The sequence below is a fragment of the Panthera uncia genome, chromosome A2 (genome assembly GCF_023721935.1).
Source record: "Panthera uncia isolate 11264 chromosome A2, Puncia_PCG_1.0, whole genome shotgun sequence".
NCBI lineage: Eukaryota > Metazoa > Chordata > Mammalia > Carnivora > Felidae > Panthera > Panthera uncia.
In genome coordinates this window covers 53,563,150-53,580,970 of record NC_064816.1, presented here as the reverse complement: position 1 = coordinate 53,580,970, position 17,821 = coordinate 53,563,150, and the positions used below count along the sequence as shown (strand labels likewise).

At 51.8% G+C, this 17,821-nt stretch overlaps 1 protein-coding gene across 1 annotated transcript in view; it reads right to left on the bottom strand.

Annotated features, from left to right (window-relative positions):
* Window positions 1–836: 836 nt before the first annotated feature.
* XPC (XPC complex subunit, DNA damage recognition and repair factor) overlaps window positions 837–17,821 on the bottom strand; it is a 28,808-nt gene continuing 11,823 nt past the window's right edge. The window contains exons 5-16 of the mRNA XM_049641062.1: window positions 17,392–17,476; window positions 16,096–16,253; window positions 15,483–15,603; window positions 12,376–12,465; window positions 10,291–11,184; window positions 8,662–8,822; window positions 5,768–5,849; window positions 4,703–4,837; window positions 4,451–4,620; window positions 3,835–3,928; window positions 2,742–2,831; window positions 837–1,628 (exon numbers count right to left, since the gene is read on the bottom strand). Coding sequence (XP_049497019.1) covers window positions 1,413–1,628; window positions 2,742–2,831; window positions 3,835–3,928; window positions 4,451–4,620; window positions 4,703–4,837; window positions 5,768–5,849; window positions 8,662–8,822; window positions 10,291–11,184; window positions 12,376–12,465; window positions 15,483–15,603; window positions 16,096–16,253; window positions 17,392–17,476 — 2,296 coding nt within the window. The 3' untranslated portion in view covers window positions 837–1,412. The remainder of the gene's footprint in view (window positions 1,629–2,741; window positions 2,832–3,834; window positions 3,929–4,450; window positions 4,621–4,702; window positions 4,838–5,767; window positions 5,850–8,661; window positions 8,823–10,290; window positions 11,185–12,375; window positions 12,466–15,482; window positions 15,604–16,095; window positions 16,254–17,391; window positions 17,477–17,821) is intronic.

The window sequence follows — 17,821 nt, the reverse complement described above, 5'->3', positions numbered from 1 at the left end:
AAGGGGGAGAACCCCAAGCAGGGATTGCGGCTCCATGCAGAGCCTGACGTGGGGCTCAACCTCCCGACCGTTAGATCGTGACTCGAGCTGACATCACGAGTAGGACGCTTAACCGACTGAGCCCCCCCGGGTGCCCCATTGCCTCCTGTTCTGGATCCACGGACAGCTGCTGACTGTCCACGCTGGGGCCGGCAGTGTGTGTCCTTTTTGTGGCAAGATGTGAAGCAGCTGAGTTACTTCCCAAAACCTACTCTCCTCATCTGCGGGACCACTGCCATTCAACTCCCACAAAACAAGTTGCTTACCTCTAGGAGAGCATGCGGGAAGTGTGAGGCTCTGTGGTTTCCACGGCAACTCCGGTTTGTTTCTCAACACCAGCCCTCCAGCCAGGCTCTTGCCGCATGAGTCACACCCCAAGTGTTTTGTTTGTTTCCCTTGGATAGAACTGGCTGGAAGTTTGCTCCTATCAAAGGTTAAGTAACATCTCTCCTGGCTTAAGAGTAGAAAGAAAAAGGTCAGTTTGTATAACGATGAGTTAGTTCCCAGTCAACCTGAGAACAAAACCCGACCTTTAGTATCAACATGTGGAAAAACCACTCTGCCATGCAGGTGTTCTTAGCTGATGTGAAATCTGGAAGAAAACGCAGAGCTCGGTCTTTTTAGATAAATGCTTTATTTTTTCCTCAAAATGTTACAAAAGTTACTTCTCTTGAATATCTACAATGCATAGAGCTTTTATAAATTTATCCCGTAATGAATAAGATCTAGTTTAACACTGATCCACGTTTACTAACATTTAACTCTCAGTGTTTTCCTTTTCTTTCCTGATTTCAGCTCTTTGTTCCAGTCGTCTGCCACCCTGAACTGTTACTTTGAAAAGCATATCCCGACAATCCCATAATCTGAGATGAGGGCGTTTGCTTCTGCTCTCTCCCACACCACGGAGGGGCGGCATTAGGCAGTGGTAGTAACCCTGAGGGAAAGTGAGTGGCCCACAGAGAGAGGACCCCAGGTCTGCAAGAGGGAAAAGCACGCACGAGGGTCTGACAGATGAAGGATCCACCTGGAAGAAAGGACCGGTGCCTTCCTAAATTGCCCAGTGGTTTCTGTAAAAGAACTGACTCGCGTTTCCAAAGATGCGCTGAGCAACGTCTAGGTGGGCGAGTCTCCAGGGAAGTGCTCTGGAGCTCAAAGCATAGGGCGAGGGAGCAGAAAGCGTGGGAAGCCCTACCCTGGGTGAATCTGACGAGGACCGGGGCCAGACCAGACCACCTGAGCTTGACCGTCTATCCCCTGCCCCCATCTGCTTCTGTGCCTTCTCAGAGGAGACAGCACTGCCCCCGGGGCCCAGGCAGCTCCCAGGGAAGGTGTGGGGCCTGTGGGGCACAGGGTACGACAGGTGGCCACCCCCATCACAGCTTCTCAAATGGGAACAGGTGGGAGGCTGCCGCTTTCTTTTCCCTTTTGGTCTTCTTAGGGCACTGTGGCTTCTGCTCCTCTTCAGCCTCTCGGTTTTGGGGCCAGGAGGCAGCCAGGATCCTGGACGCTTCTGCTTGAGAGCTGGTCCCCTCCTCTTCATCAGAAGAGAGTCCACCTCCCGCATGTGCCTGGGCAGCGACTGCCTCGCTCTGGAGAGGGAGGGACAGTGGAGGGGAAGGGCAGACCCAGGTCAGCGGTCGGGTGGCAGGGAGCCCCCAGCAGCAGCCTACGCAGGGCCAGTGGCTCTGGGATGACAAAGGCACCACATGGGGCTGGGGAAGAGCCTTCCTCAGACTGGGGACTCCTCCATGCAAGTACTGGAGAACTCGCTCTGAGCTCGGTGCTGGGAATCGCAAAGATGTTTATGCAGGAAACTGCTCTCCAGGAGCGTACGGCCGAATCTAGATCACCGGACTGGTGCTTTGCACTTACTACTCTACCTCACTTGGGAAAAAGCGCATTAATGTCTTCAACTGCAAAGGACCAACTCTCAGTGCCAAATGCTCCGAGGCGGCACTCCCTGACCGCCAGGCTGGGGAGCTGGGCAGGGAGGGCTGGGAGGCAGAAGGCGAAACACACAGGTGGAAAGGGTCAACATAAAGCCTGGTGAAAGGTCACCGAAGGGATGTGAGGGAGAAGCGTGACAACAAAATATTTTTTAAAGGCAAATTGGCAGCATGGGGGGTTGGAGACGGGGAAGAAAATAGGTGTGGTTACAGCTGTTCCCAGAGCACATTTCTGTGTCTGACCCAGACTGAACACACCACATAACTGTGGGGACGGGCCTCCCTGGGGAGGCCCTTGAGGGCTACGTGTCAACTTTGCACCTGCGCCCAATGGCCAGCCCAGCCGGGGCAGGTGCTCGGGGATGTGAATTAAATGAGCAACCCCGGGGCCTGGAGGATGGTCACAGGCACAGGGCACACTGCAAGGCTAAGGGTGACACAGAACTTGTCACCCTTCATGTCAAACACAGAAATGCAGGGTGCCTGTCCCTCCCTGGATGGGTTTAGCATGAGATCAGACCCAGAGCAGGCACTGGCTCGTGCAGAAACAGAATAGGTGGTGTCGGGGTAGAACTGGGGTCTCAAAGAGCTGGCTGAGGCTCATTTTAGGGACACCTTTCCCAACAAAATAAGGACACGGGGCCTCAGAGACACAGGACCGTGGTGTCAAAACATAAGCCATCTCTGGGCAGAATCTGGGCCCATGGTTCAGAGTCCCACTTGGGCTTGTCTTCTTTCCAAAAGAGCCACACTGACCTTGTCCCCGTAGCGAATCTTCAGCCTCTCCCTGATGAGCAGTCCTTTGACCAGCAGCTTCCAGTTCCCGAGGGCCCGCTTCTCCCTTTTCTGCAGGCAGAATAAAACGGAGGGCACAAAACGTTAAGTACTGCCATTTTCAGGAAAAATGTCAAGATGGAACCTGTGAATATATAAAGATCTGAAATAAGATTTTGAGCTTAAGTGAGTTTCTCAGTTGTGCAAGTCTGTTTCAAAATCGATGTGACTGGGGCGCCTGGGTGGCTCAGTTAAGCATCCAACTTCAGCTCAGGTCATGATCTCATGGTGCGTGAGTTCAAGCCCCACATCGGGCTCTGTGCTGCCAGTGCAGAGCCAGCTTCGGATCCTCTGTCTCCCCCTCTGACCCTCCCCGACACGCACGCGCGCTCTTAAAAATAAACATTTAAGGGCGCCTGGGTGGCTTGGTCGGTTAAGCGTCCGACTTTGGCTCAGGTCATGATCTCACGGTCCGTGAGTTCGAGCCCCGCGTCGGGCTCTGTGCTGACAGCACAGAGCCTGGAGCCTGTTTCGGATTCTGTGTCTCCCTCTCTCTCTGCCCCTCCCCTGTTCATGCTCTGTCTCTCTCTGTCTGAAAAATAAATAAACGTTAAAAAAAAAAATTAAAAAAATAAAAAAATAAACATTTAAAAAAAAATCAGTGTGATTTATAAAATGAGGCACATAAAAGGCAGCAAAACAGAAGCCTCTTGTGAACTGTTAGCGACCCTAACATCCTCAAGGAGGAGGCCATGCAGACCTGGACCACGGGCGATTCCTTTCAACAGAGGCAGGTGTGGCCAGCAGGTGCAGGGTCCCCAGAGCTGGGATCCAGGCAGACTGTGGACAAGGATGGTGGATTGTGAGGTGCAGACAGAACCCTGTTCACCGGGGCTGGCTCCCTAGGGTGCCTTCCACAAAGTGCAAGAGCTGGAAAGAGCTTTCAAGCGCACAGTCTCCTTTCATTCACGGTGCAAGTGAGGCCCCTGCCCCACCTGGGGGCTTGCGTCCCCCTGCGATTCTGCTTTCGCACCTCAGGCCCCCCACCTAGGCCCACCTTGGCCAGGCTGCTCACCTCCTTCTCCTTCTTTTCGATGAGTGCCTGCTCATTTTCCCAGGCAGCCAGGAGCACGTCTTTGTATTCCTCACAGACAATGTAGCCGTCAGTTCTGTGGGGATGCAACGCGGATCGTCTTACGAGCCTGCCGCCTGCTCTGGCCTCTCCTCCTCCCCACTCGTGGAGGCCAGCAGGTGGCTCCTAGGCACTTAGAGCCCTGAAGGATTCCCTGCATCAGCCGCCTACAATCCCAGCCACAGCACTGTCCGTGCAAAGGAAGGCCTGTGGACCCGTTAACACCGCATCTTCTTCCCCAGGCCTGCCTGAGACACCTGGGAAGAGGGCTCCCACCCCCACCCCATGGGAGGACAGAGGCCACCAAGCAGGAAGCATGCTGTCACCACCCCCAGGAAACTGTTTTCATCCAGAGTCATCGGCATGCTGGTTTCAGTAGTTTTGCTGCCTCTGGTTGAAAGCCAGAGTAGAAGTGTGAAAGTAAAAGGTAAAGTGCTAAGGCTGACTTTGCAAATCCAGAGTAAAACCCGGAAAATGGCCTCCACCCTCACACTGACTTCCTGCCCCTTCTCCAGGATGCCCCGCCCCTCCTGGCCTCCATGGAAGGCCCCGCACACACATGGGATGGGAGTAGCCTTTATGGAAGTCGAAGCCAGTGATGGCCTGGACACAGTCAATGTCCAGCTTGCGGGCTATGCGGTGCAGGTTGGGCAGGTTCAGCTGGACACAGCCGACAGGCATCATGCTGGGCAGGAAGAGGTACACGTTCCCAAATTCATTCCGTGGGACCTGCAGAGGGGGGGGACACCAGGTCGAGCCAGCTGCAGAATGGAGTGGCCTGGGTCCTGACCCCACTGAGCACCGCCCTTACCTTGCCGTCCACAGCCACGGGGGGCTGGTACTCCTCCGTCTGCCACCTGCCAAACAGACCCAGGTCATTTTGGTCCTGCAGCTGGGGCTCGGCGAGGCGGGCTTTCCGGGCCCGGTTGGAATAGCCCTTCACCATCTACGCCAGAGGGAACAGCCAGTTAACGACACAGACACCCACTTCCTAAGCACTGACTGTATACGGGCCACTGTGCTGAGTGCTTTACAGCCACAGCCTCATTTAACCGCCCCAACAAACCCGAGACGGGTGTGTTTTTTTTACCCCCTTTACAGGTCCTAGTACCACCAGGACCCCTCAGGCTGCTACCACTAGCCAACGCCTGCAGAGCGCTCCCCGTCCCGGGCACTGGGCCCAGTGCTTCTGTGTTAGCTTATTCAGCTCTGCCAACAAAGCCAGCAGGTAGGCTCTGTCACTGCGTTTTACAGAGGAGCAGCCCAGGAGGTATAGAGCGTCCACCTGCAGTGGCAGCTCCCGAGGGCCAGACCCGGCCTTTCCCGGCCATGCCATGCTCTGCGCTTTCACCACTCACAGGGTAACTGGACTCAGAAATGAAGTCACTAAGGCCCCACGGCCGGGTGAGTGACAGTGCCAGGATTCACGCCCGGAAATTGCCTATGTCACGCACCGTGCAAGGCACGGAGTTTGGGACCCCCGGCACATCCCCAAGGATGTCTAGTGGCCAGATTTTTCACTCGGGAGGACTGGCCACAAGGCTGCATAACTTCTACAAGGAGGAGTGGTATGGGCGCAGCGTAAGGGGCTAAGGACTGGCGCCTGGGCACATGAGCTGCTCCAGGGAAGGGTTTTCTGTAAAGGGTCACCTGCAGCCTCTGTTTTCCAACCCTTCAAAAACATGAAACTTCTTGCATGCTCTGAATGATCCATACCTGGCAAATTCCTCATTCAAGTAAGCCATATTTGAATGCTTTTCCCTTCCTCCAATCTTTCTGAAGCCAGAAAAGTCAGACTTGGGTCCCTCTCCTGGGCGCGCACTCAGCAGCCCTTAGTGCCCTCACCTCTGCCCTCCGCGCGCCCCCCAGTGGTTACCTTGTAGGGCACTTCTCCCAGCCTCACCACTCTCGCTTGTTTCAGCCACGTGTCCCGGGAGTGCAGGGTATGCACGCAATCCCTGCAGGAACCAACAGGGGGAGACACAGGACAAACTCAGTTCACACGCACCAAAGAAATGCTGTGTGCACAGAGGCAAGGCCTCACACAGCCTCTCAGAAGGATGCTCTCAGCCCTCAGTTCTCTCCTAAGGCTCTGCTCCTGAGGGAACTGGGGGACCTGCGTTAGGCAAACAGCTAACCTGGACTTCCTATCTTCTGGGGGGATGCGTCCACTTACAAGTCCTGACCTGATGGAGTTATCTGTCTGTGTTAGGCTTCATGCCAAGGCTTGCCCCCTTCTCCCACAGTGAGAGTCCCTTTGCAGCTTGTAGAGGAGAAGATACCTGAGCGAGTGCGTGGTTGCCAAAGGCCTGGTCTGCTGCTAAACACAGAGATGGGGGCAGGGACGAGTGTCCAAAGAAGGGGCAGTGAACCCCAAGGAAGACTACACAGAAACTATACTACGAATTACCACGGAAATAAGATCCATGCATATGAGAGAGTCATTAATTCCCAGCAGCCTGATTAGAGAGAGCCTCTGGTTTCACTCTCCTTCCAGAGCTAAGAGCTATAGCCAAGCCTTGCAAGGCGACTTTCCAACAAGTTTCAACTGCTGTCCTCACTGCGCCTTCTTTGACAGGGCAAGGCTGTCTCTTCCTCAGCTGGCAGCCCTGAGCTCTGCCCAGAGCGCGGCTCCAGTGAACAAGGGCACTGAGTGCCCTTCCAGTGCAGAAATCAGGCCCTTCACCAACCGCCCCGTCTGAGGCTGACCTTCGGCACAGGACGGGGCACAAGGGGCGTACTGCCTCCTCTGTGCCACTGCCTAACAGAGTGACCCCGGACAAGACACTTTCCCTTCCTGATCCCCAGCGTCCTCCTCTGTCGATCAGGGGTAATGAGCTCTGTCCTCTCTGCTTTGGCAGGTTGCTGGAGGACCAGACACGTTCCAGGTCCACAGCGCGGGGGCAGCGCTCCTCTGTCCACAGCATCCCTGTCCGAGCTGGGAGCGCTACCCACACTCCTGCCGAAGGCAGCCCATCTCCGATTGCCCAAAGGAGTTGTGGTCACGGTCTTAGGCGGGGCAGGCGGGCACTATCTGGACGTTCCCAAGGAGCACAGCGGGGAAGTGGACACAGCCCTGTCAGAATAAATCTCGGCTCCTATTTCACACCCATGAGGGCAGCTATGACTACAAAAACCAGAACACAAGTGTCGGCAAGAGTGTGGAAATATTGGGATCTTGTCCTCTGCTGGGGAGACTGTAAAACAATGCAGGCTTTGTGGAAAATAGCGTGTCGGTTCTTCACTAAGTGAAACACCCAAGTCCCACATGATCCCGCAACACCACTTCTGGGCATACACCCCAAAGAGCCGGAAGCAGCGTCTCAAAGAGACAGCTGCACAACCCCTGTCCACAGCGGCACGGTTCACAAAAGCCAGAAAGGAAAGCAACAAGTGTTCACCCCCCGGGCGTCAGGCACACAAGGACAAATACTGCATGGTCCCACTCATGCGAGGTCCTGAAAGGAGTCAAATGCACAGAGACAGAAAGTAGGCGGGTGGGTGCCAGCGGCTGTGGGAAGCGGGGCGGGGAGTTAGTGTTCAACGGGGACAGAGTCTCAGTTTGGGAAGATGAAAAAGTTTTGGAGATGCAGGGGCGGATGGTTGTACATTTAAATGTACATTATACGTACATATATGTACATTACATACATTATGTGTACATTATATGTCAATGTACTTAACAGCACTGGACTGTATGCTCTCAAAGGGTTAAATGGCACACTTTGCTTGGTGTCTTTTACTACCAGAAAAACCGTCCACCTCTAATGCTTTCTTCCTATGGTGGACGTGGTGGTTCCTGCGGATCATGCTGGCGCTTTCTTCCTACCAGACCTCCTCTCCCGCAACCGCGTCAGGAAGCCTGTGCCTTACCGCCTCGGTTAGGGCGGCCGGGCCCCGGGGGCCTCTCGTCGTCGCAGCTGAGGCCCTGAGCAGGCTGGAAGACGAAGTCCCACCACAGACCCTGAACAGGGGCTGTGGCCGTCTCCCTGCAGGGCTGACTCCTGCGCACAGGACTCACTCCACCCACCCGTGTGATTTCCCGGTTTCCTGGTTTTCTCTTTCCTCTACTCTACCTTTGGTCTTGCATTACCATGTGTTAAAAAAATCACTTCTGTTAGTTATTATTTCTCTCATCTGCTATTTCTTAAAAGTGCTGCTTCTACATTTCTCTGTTCCACACATTAAATTGACGTTAAAGTGATTTGTTTTCATTTTGTGTATATTTTACATTCATTTTCTCTTATTCCCTTCCCCCATTCTCTGGCAATTTTTTTTTTTTTTTTTTTTTTTTTTTTTTGGTGTGGAGAAAATATACATAAAATGCATCATCTTCACCGTAATTAAGTGTGCAGTTCAGTGGCATCAACTGCATTCACAGTGTCGAGTAACCGTCCCCACCATCCATCTCCAGAACGTTTTCATCTTCCCGGAGAGAAGTTTTGTCCCCATTAAAATATGCACTCAGTTTGTCAGGATCAAATCTTTTCTTCCTTCTATTTTATGGGTATGTTTTTTTATTCTTATACAGACCTTGTTGTACTTTTTATTTCTCCCCATAACCTTTCTTCACCTGCTGGTCTTTCAATCCGTGTTGTTCTCATCTTTAAGCTACAATCCCTCTACCCACGTCCCACATGGGACAGCGTGCACACACACCACAAAGCTCAACCCTTCTGACTAAAGGGCCGACGTTAGCAGCCCCCTGCCCCAGAAGGCCGCTAGTCCCGGGCCATCGGGAAGACAAAGCCACCGGGCCGCCTCACGCACCTGGAGTAGACAGCCTCTCCTCGACAATACCCCAGAATGGCGGCTGTCTCGGGGTAGATGGCCTCGTATTTCAGGAGATGCCTCTTCAGGGCGTACAAAGGGTGGTTCTTATACGTGCCAATGACCGTTGGCAAAGGCTGGCCCAGGTGCTTTGCCTGAAACTGCAAAGGCCAGAGAGACAACACTGAACATGTCTGGAAGAGGAGGGGAGGTCTGAGGTGGGCGATCCTTAGACCCCCTTGTTCGGAAACAGTGGAGCAGAGGTTTAACAAGCACCAGTAACAGTAACGTCCCCAGATAGATTTTAGATAAATCAAAAGCTGCAGAAGCATGTAATTCTGTGGCTCGTGGCAGCTCGGAAGGGTCACCTAACCTATTCACTCTCAGCGCTCAGACCCCTGGCAGCCCTCGCAGAGCAGCGCCTACTCTGTTCCTCGGGGAAGACACACGGGCTTTCTTCAGGCGGCCTCACGCGGAAGTGACACCACTAGCCTGCAGTGCGCGTGTACTTGACCCCGCTCTCCCGGGACACTCAAAGGGGCTGTTCACGCTGTGTGACTCGGCTTAGTCCGCTATAACTACTACTTGTTCTCCTAGCCCTTCTTCGAGGCTCTGGATTTCTCAGTGGGCGACTCCCCTGCTGTAGTTCACATCCTATTCCCCAAAGGCCCTGCGCCTTCCCTGGCATCTTTCTAAACGGCCCTCGTAGACTGGCAAGGACTGGCAAGGCGGAGTGGTCGGGAGTAGGAGCGCGGTCAGCCTCCACCGCAAACACTTTAGTCAGGACGCCACCTGCACAATTCCCACCTCCCCATCACTTCTGAGTAAAATGAGCCCGAACGCCGCCGGACTGAACTCTCAGCAGAGTGAACCGCACGGCTACGGAGAGTGGCACATAAACCCACGCTTCACCGGTCCTGACAAGGTGGGACTAATTCGTTGGCAAATCTGGGCAAAGGCTGAGCTCTACCCAACATAACTCATGCGTAAGGGGCTCGGGTCAATGGGGAGTCCTAGGACACACACACTGTACTATGTCTTAGCAGCCTGCTTCCCAGAGTGCCTTCCGGAGTCCCTCCCTTCCCAGGAGAGGAGTGTTCTAGATCCGAGGAGGGACATTTGTGTGTGTGTGCTCCTTTGAGTGTGCATGGGGGGGGGGGGGGGCACAGGCGGGGACACAGAGGACCATCACATTCATGAGTTTTTCTTCACGGAGTGCAATTTATAGGACTTGCATAAATTATTTTCAAGCTCCAAATTTACAACTAGGCAATAACTAAAAACACACACAGTATATGCCTTCAAACCCAGATAGACACGGGTTCAAGTACGAAGGCAGTTTATCTCTCAGGTCCTACATTTTTAACTGGTAAAATTAAGGCAATAATCATCCCAGCTCTATAGTACTGTTGTGATAATTATAGGAGCTCACACTCAAAGATAACCCCACATGGGGCTGGGCACACATAAGGTGCACCAAGATGGGCCTCGAACCTGTGGCAGCTGAGGCCTTCCCTCTGAGTCCCCCTCCTCTTCCCTCCCTGCCAGTCTTCCCTCAGTCCTCCTCCTCCTCCCTCTCTGCCCGCCTTCCCTCTGAGTCCCCTCGTCCTCCCTCCCCGCCAGCCTTACCTCTGAGTCCTCCTTCTTCTCCCTCTCCACCAACGGGCTCTGATACGGTCTCAAGGTTTCAGCCCACCACTTGGCATCAACTCGGCACTTGCGGGTTGTGGTCATCCAGGCTGGGTCGTACCTCTGGGTGACATCCCGGACCCAGCCGTCACCGTCGATGCCCACCACGTAGGTCATAGGCTTGGTGGCGTACTTGTAACAGGCCACGGCCTGGCCCACCACACCGTGCACACAGTCCACACACACCCACTTTTCCTCCTGCTCACAGAACACCTCCAGCCACTGGTCTCTGCCGGCCGCTGTCCCTCTCTGTGCCCCCTCACCATCACTGGAGATTTTCTTGCCTCGCTTGCTCTTACTGCTCGAAGAGCTCGTGGACGCTGCCGGAAAGCCAGAGCGCCTAGGGTGCCTTCCACGGTGGGTCCTGGAGTCACTCTTAGACCCTGCCTTTGTCCTCTGGGGGCCCGGGGCCCTCCTCTGCCTGGGAAGGCCAGGCTCAGAATCCTCATCGGATGAATGACGGGCTTCCCCACTGGACGGCTCGAAGTCAGAGCCATTGCTGCCCCTCTCACTCCCACTCTCCTCTTTGTACGACACCCTGGAGGCCACCTGCCGCTCCCGGCCCTGCCGACGTCTCCGGGGGCCCTCCTCCTGCCCCCCCGCCTTGCGCTCCTCTTCCTCACTGGAGGAGGGCCCACGCCGTTTCTTCCCAACTGCGGCTGCCTTGCTCCTCTTCCCTCTGGCGCTCGGACTGCCAGTGCCTGCAGAAGGAGTGCTCTCTTGTCCGGTCCCCTTGCCACTCTTGGGTTTAGCTTGGTTTTCCGGAACTGGGCTGGAAGTTTCCAAGGAGCCTCCGGGACCCTCTGTAGATCTCTCCTTGGAAGCTTTCTTTCCCTTAAACAGAAGAGGAATTTTTGTTTTTTCTTTTTTTTTTTTGCTAATGATAGGAGATCCTATAATCTACCAGGCCCAAGTCACTGGCTACAGAACCCATGTACACAGGATGTCCCCAGCTCAGACAGTGACAGGCTGGCTCGACTTTAGGACTGTAAGACGGCATTCACTGAAACCCAAGGCACCTTAGACAGGCCACAGTGTGACTCTTTCCACTCTGGAGTGTAGCCCGGGGAAAAGAACACCGGAAACAGACAAACCTGGGCTCCAATCCCAGCTCTGTTTCTCCTTTCTTCTATGGTGCCAGTAAAGTATGCAGACGTTTATTCACTTGCTTCAAATATTTTTTACATATAGACTTATACATAAACACCTATAAACGTCTCCGTATGTACCCATAAACATATCATTAGGTACATATGAACCTCTGAATCTCAGTGTCCTTGGCAATAATACACACCTTGCATACAATGTACTTTTTTTTTTTTTTTTTTTTGGCACATAACGTATCTTGCAAACAAAATACTGACAGACTTAATAAAGTTGTTGCATTAAGAATACAGAATTTCAGGGCCACCTGGGCGGCTCAGTCAGTTGAGCGGCCGACTTTGGCTCAGGTCATGATCTCATGGTTTCGAGTTCGAACCCTGCATCTGTGCTGTCAGCACAGAGCCCACTACGGATCCTCTGTCCCCCTCCTTCTCTGCCCCTCTCCCACTCATTGTCCCTCTCTCAAAATAAATAAATAGATAAGTAAACTTAAAAACAAAAAAAATCCACCTCTGACACTACGTTTCAGACCGTGCTAACAGTGCAGTGAGTACAGCACCGAGCCTCCTCCTTAGACGATGGCGGAATGCAGAGTCCTTCACCCGCTATCACTCCACACTGACGAGGAGGAGGGGGAGGAGGATGGGGCCTTTCTACTGCACCTCACGGCAGAAACTAACCCACCAAGGAGCCAAGATCTCTCTCAGACCCCTCTCTACACCTCAAGCTCCATCAAGCTCAGGCTGCCGGAGGCCCACTGGTGTCCAGTCTTCCCAACACAGGGGACGTGCAAGGCAGGCTCCAAGAGGCCCATGCCCTGTGAATACCAACCCTTGAAAAAAGTCCAATGATCAATTTTTTTGTGAAGTGCGAGAATTTCTCCCTTCTTATTGACACAACTACCCTCTGGGAGAACCCCACCTTTGCTGTAGGTAACTTCAGAGGAACCGGCTGCAGAGACAATACCAGTCGGGTGGGGAGCTGCAGGGCCCGGAGAATCAGTAAAAATATCTACAATGAAAAACAATGACACATTTATTCTAAGAAAAAAAAATATGAGGATTTAACTAATTCTATGTTGTTTCTTGTGGGTAGATTTTTATAACGGGGAAAAGTCAGAAACAACCAAGCAAGAAAGGCTGGAAACCTCCACACTATTAAAAATAATCCTGGAGAGGGGCACCTGGGTGGCTCAGTCGGTTAGGTATCCGACTTTGGCTCAGGTCATGATCTCACGGTTTGTGAGTTCAAGCCCTGTGTCGGGCTCTGTGCTGACAACTAGGAGCCTGGAGCTTGCTTTGGATTCTGTGTCTCCCTCTCTCTCTGCCCCTCCTCCCACTTGTGCTCTGTCTCTCTCTCTGAAAAATAATGTAAAATAATAATAATAATAATAATAATGCTGAAGAGATTTATCTTCGTAGAAAAATGGTTTGCTTTTTATGTGTAATGTTAATTTTTGTAAAAAAAAAAAAAAAGTATAGAAATATAAACATATAAGCGTGTTTAGAAAAGGACCCATTTTGTGGATATGGGTGTTTACAGGTGATTTTTTTTCCAATTTATCTATCTTCTGATTGTTCTGTATTCAACATATGTCGTGCATGTGATTAAGAGAAAATAATTAAATGACATCACTCTAAGAAGAAAAAACAGAAAACATCATTATCACCAGATCCCCAAAGTCTACTCCATTTTCCATTTTTCCCACAAGGAGTCTTTCAACTGGAGGCTGCGACTCTAAAAATCTGTTACCCTGTAAGGATGGGAGCCTGGTTGGGGGAATAAACCTCCAAAACAGCGACAGTGACAGTGACAAAGTATCTGAGCAAGATCTTCCCATGCGGACCTCAGGGACCCGCTTCTCCTGAATTACTGTAACGCCCAGCTGAGAAAGCCAGAAATAGGAGGGTGAGTTTTCCATGAAAAGCCATGTTGTGACGAAAAAAAAGATTACTTTTGCACGTTTCTTCTGAAGTTAAAAGCAGAGGGGGTGAGAAAACATCAAAGAAACCCAAATTGAGGGACCCCCTATAAAATTCCTAAGCAGTATTCTTCAAAAGTATCAAGATAGCAAGGACAAGAGAAGACTGAGAAACTGTCAGAATAGAGGAGACAAGGAGTCATGGTGGATAAATGGAATTAGAATTAACCCATACATCCTTGGGCAATTGATTTTTGATGAGGGTGCCAAGACCATGCAATCCCCACTGAAAATCTTGTCTCTTCGGCCAACAGTGAAGATAACACAACAGATAGCTGGGAGAGCGGTCTCCTCAACCAAGGGTGCTGGAACGACTGTGTCTCCACATGCAAAAGAATGAAGGTGAATGCTCACCTCACATCATATATAAATAGTAACTCAAAATGGATAAAAGACCTATATGTAAGAGGTCTACAAGTATAAAACTCCTAGCAGAAAACAGAGGAAGAAATCTACGTGAGCTTGGATTTGGCAATGGATTTTTAGATATGACACCAAAAGTATAAGGAACAAAGGAAAAACAGAAAAACTGAACTTTGACAAAATGAAAACTTTTGTACATCAACAGACTTTATCAAGAAAGGGAAAAGACAACCTACAGAATAGGAGAGAATATTTGCATACGTGACAGGTGCCTAGTGTCTAGAGTACATACAGAACTCTCACGATTGAACAAAAAAAAAGACAGAGAACCCAACTAAAAAACAGGCATTGGATTTACTTGGGTATTTCTCTGAAGGAGATATACAAATGGCCAATAACCACATGGAGACGCTAACCATCATGAGTCACCAGGGAAACGTAAGTCAAAACCACAACGAGATACCACTTCACACCCCTTCGGATGACTACAATAAAAAAAATTTTTTAAAGGAAAACAACGAGCACTGGCGAAGATGTGGACAAAGTGGAGTCCCTGCACCCTGCTGGTGGGAATGTGCAACGGTGCAGCCGCTGTGGAAAAGTCTGACGATTCCTCAAAAAGTTAAACACGGAATGACCCAGCAACTCCACTCCTCAGAAGAAGTGAAAACAAGAGCTCGAGTAAGTACACGTACGCACACGTTTACGGCAGTGCTCCTTACAACAGCCAAGAGATGGAAACAACCGAAATGCCCAACAACTGATGAATAAACAACATGTGGTCTATCCAGTCACAGAAGGTCACAGGTTGTATTGCTTCCACATGAAACATCCAGAACACGTAAATCTGTGGAGACGGAAGGCAGACCGGTGGCTGCCAGGTGCTTGAGGGAGAGGGAGGAGGAAGCAGAATGCCGGGTAACTATTTAATGGGCACACGGTATCATTTTGGGGTGGGAAAATACTTTGCAAATACACACAGCAACAAAGACAGGGAGGACAGAACTCAAATATTAATGCTTGTCCCTGGGAGGTGGCATTTTGGCATGATTCCTGGCCGTGTCAGATATGAGACTTTTTCAAGCCAGATCAGAAGACAGGTAAAGATGCCTCTCATTTGGGCTCTTAAGATCCAAGAAGTCTGGTCTCTTGCCCTGAACAAAGAGAAAAGCTGGAGCTCAGACACAAGCATACGTGATTAACAGGAATCTTTCAGGGGTAAAACTGCATTTCTACCTCTGTTTTTCAGACACAACAACATCTTGGTGGACAGAACTCTCCTCGCCGCACAGCAACCGGCCAGTGTCGCTGCTCAAACTGGAAGGGAGGAAAACACTTCCTGAAGGATTTCGGCAGCCAGTGTTTGAAAAACCATTTCCCTGGGATGTCTGGACGTAATTTCTGGATATTTAATGGAAACAAGTCGAGGGCGCCTGACCAAAACTGAAGTGCTCTGTACTCCAGGACGGCAAGCAATAGTCACTGGTCTCGATCCGGACTCCAGGGCTTCCCAACGGAATGACCCTGAGAAAGTTTTTTGGCCTCTCTGAGCTTCAGAACCTATTTTTTATCTTACAAGGACTGAGTAAGAACATGGAAAACACTGGAACGGTATCTGGCACATGACTGCCATGGTCATTTGCTAACAGTCCTAAAGAACAGTGCTGCCAGGAAGACCACTTACGTGGACCAACTCTTCATCATCCCGCGCAGAGTAAATAGCAAATCTCCTTTCCAATGTGGTCTGTAGGCCATCTTGCTCGTTGGTTGAAAGGTCTGCATTAACTGTAAATGTTCCAATGAACCTGGAAAGAAACCAGGCGTTCCCTGTGTCACAGGTCATGGCAAAGAGGAATGCTCGCTATTCTTTTATAGCCAAGAAAATCAGAAGGGACGGTCTCGGAAGGGAGCATGAGCCTCGGCTGCCTATGCCCTGCTTTTCCCAGTCTGAGCGGCTTGACCCCTGCTCACCACTGAGGACCCCGCCACACTCACATCCCTGGTTGCCTTCCCAGACCCCCGGCTGCTCTGTGCACCCACAGGCCCCAGCACATCCCCTCCTGAGCACTCCTACCAGCACGCTACCCTGATGAACTGAGTGCACCGGTCTTCCCGGCCAGCCTGGGAGCTCTTCGAGGGCAGAGATCATGCCTGACGCTTCTCTGTCTTCAGTGCTGTGCCCAAGGTCTGGCATATAGGATCCTTTCAGGGAAGGTGTGTGGAACTGACCTGCCCCCAGACTCTGCGAGACATAAGTCCTACACTGGGGTTCTGCAGGACGGGCTGGAGGGCCGTACCATTTCACCAGGTTCGACAGGTAGCAGGCATCCACGTCTTGAGGTGGCACTTTGGTAAAGCGAGCTGGGATGATGGACAGGCCGATGGCAAGCAGATCTGGCTGGTTGCAGATGTTACTGCGATAGAAACCATTTGCCAGCAGGCACAACAGGTGAACCTGGGAAAAAGGGGAAGATGGTAGGCTGAAAACCGGAGGGGTTTCTGCTGCCAGACTGAGTGACATTTTGTGGGCAGGAGTTCTTTGTTGTTATTTCTACATACAGAAAGAAAAATTCCATGTCAGCCATTTCCCAAGACTTTGTCACCCTGTCCCCTCCCTACTTATTCCCTCACAGAAATAATCAAATCTCAAAATTGCAAAATAAAAACTTTTTTTTTTTCTTTTAAAGGCCTTGTCTTTTAGACATATGCTGTAGGATTTACGGATGACGTTCTACAACGTCTGGGGTTTGCTCCAAAAAGATTGGCAGGAAAAGTGAGTTGTGGGAGAGAAGGTCGAGGCCGCACAAGCGCCAGCAACTGTCCAAGCTGGGGGTCGGCACGGGTTCACCATGCTGCTAGCCCCCCAGCCCTGGAAGAACCCAGCCCCTCCCACTGCAGACCCCACGTCTGCCCTTCACCTGAGTTCCAACTGCTCCCCAACCTAATGAGATGATCACAGGACTGCTCCCCATCGCCCCACAGCTTTACATCATTTTCCCTGCAAAACCGTCGTCAAACCCACTTATGACCACCCCGTTTGAGTCAGTGGCTCACCCTTCTCCCCTCACTGAAGCTTACAATCTGGGAGCCGTATTAACTCTTCCCCTGCTTTCACCTCTACCAAAAGGTACAAGCAGCACAGCTATCCCATATACTCCTCAAGGCTTTGGGGCGGCGGGGGGGGAGGGGTCTCATCTCTTCACTGTCCTTGCTCTGCATTCACCTCACCTCCGTATTTCTGCGGCTGCTGCAGACACACGGGTCTCTTCCACCTCTGCCGTCTCTACCTCCTCTGGCTGCCGCTGCCGACCCAAGGGACATCAAAGTGCCCTTCCCTCGCTCTCCACAGGCCTCCGATGCACGCACCCCCCAAGACGCAGACACACTGGTCGTCCCACCATGTGCTCTCAGCTCGGCTTGGGCAGTCCCCCCAGCCTGTGTCCTCTGCCCTTTCTCTTCAATAAAGCCTTCCTCCACTGCTCAACCCACGCCGATCCCTTTCCTTATTCCCAGGCTTCACTGAGACCAAAGTTCTGGCACCACACCACCTTGCCTTGACAGAGAGGACACTGTCCTTTCACCCCTGCCCTTACCTTGTGTGTGTCCTCACGGACTTCTTTACTGAAACGGTTCATCATCCTCCGAAGATATGTCTCGAACTCCATTTTTATCCTTTCACTGCCATGCATATGGAAAAATCCGAGGATGAAGTGGGAGACGGGCGACGCCTGACCCCAGCCCCCAATCACTTCCTTTCCCTTGTGATGTCTCATGATTGGCGCCCCTTGTTTTCCCGCACGAGGTTGTGCAGGCGAATCTGCAAGCTGGCTACCTTCTGCAGATTTTCTGGTCCTTCTCGCCTAAGTGCCTAGACTTTCTCTACCCGACACGCCGCACAGACGTGCTTTGAAGTGCACATTCTCCAAGCAGTCCTCTCTGCCTGTCTGACCTCCCGATTACGGATTCCCCCCCTTAGCATGGGTACTTTTGTGCTACATTGGTGCACACTCATTTGTTGGTGCT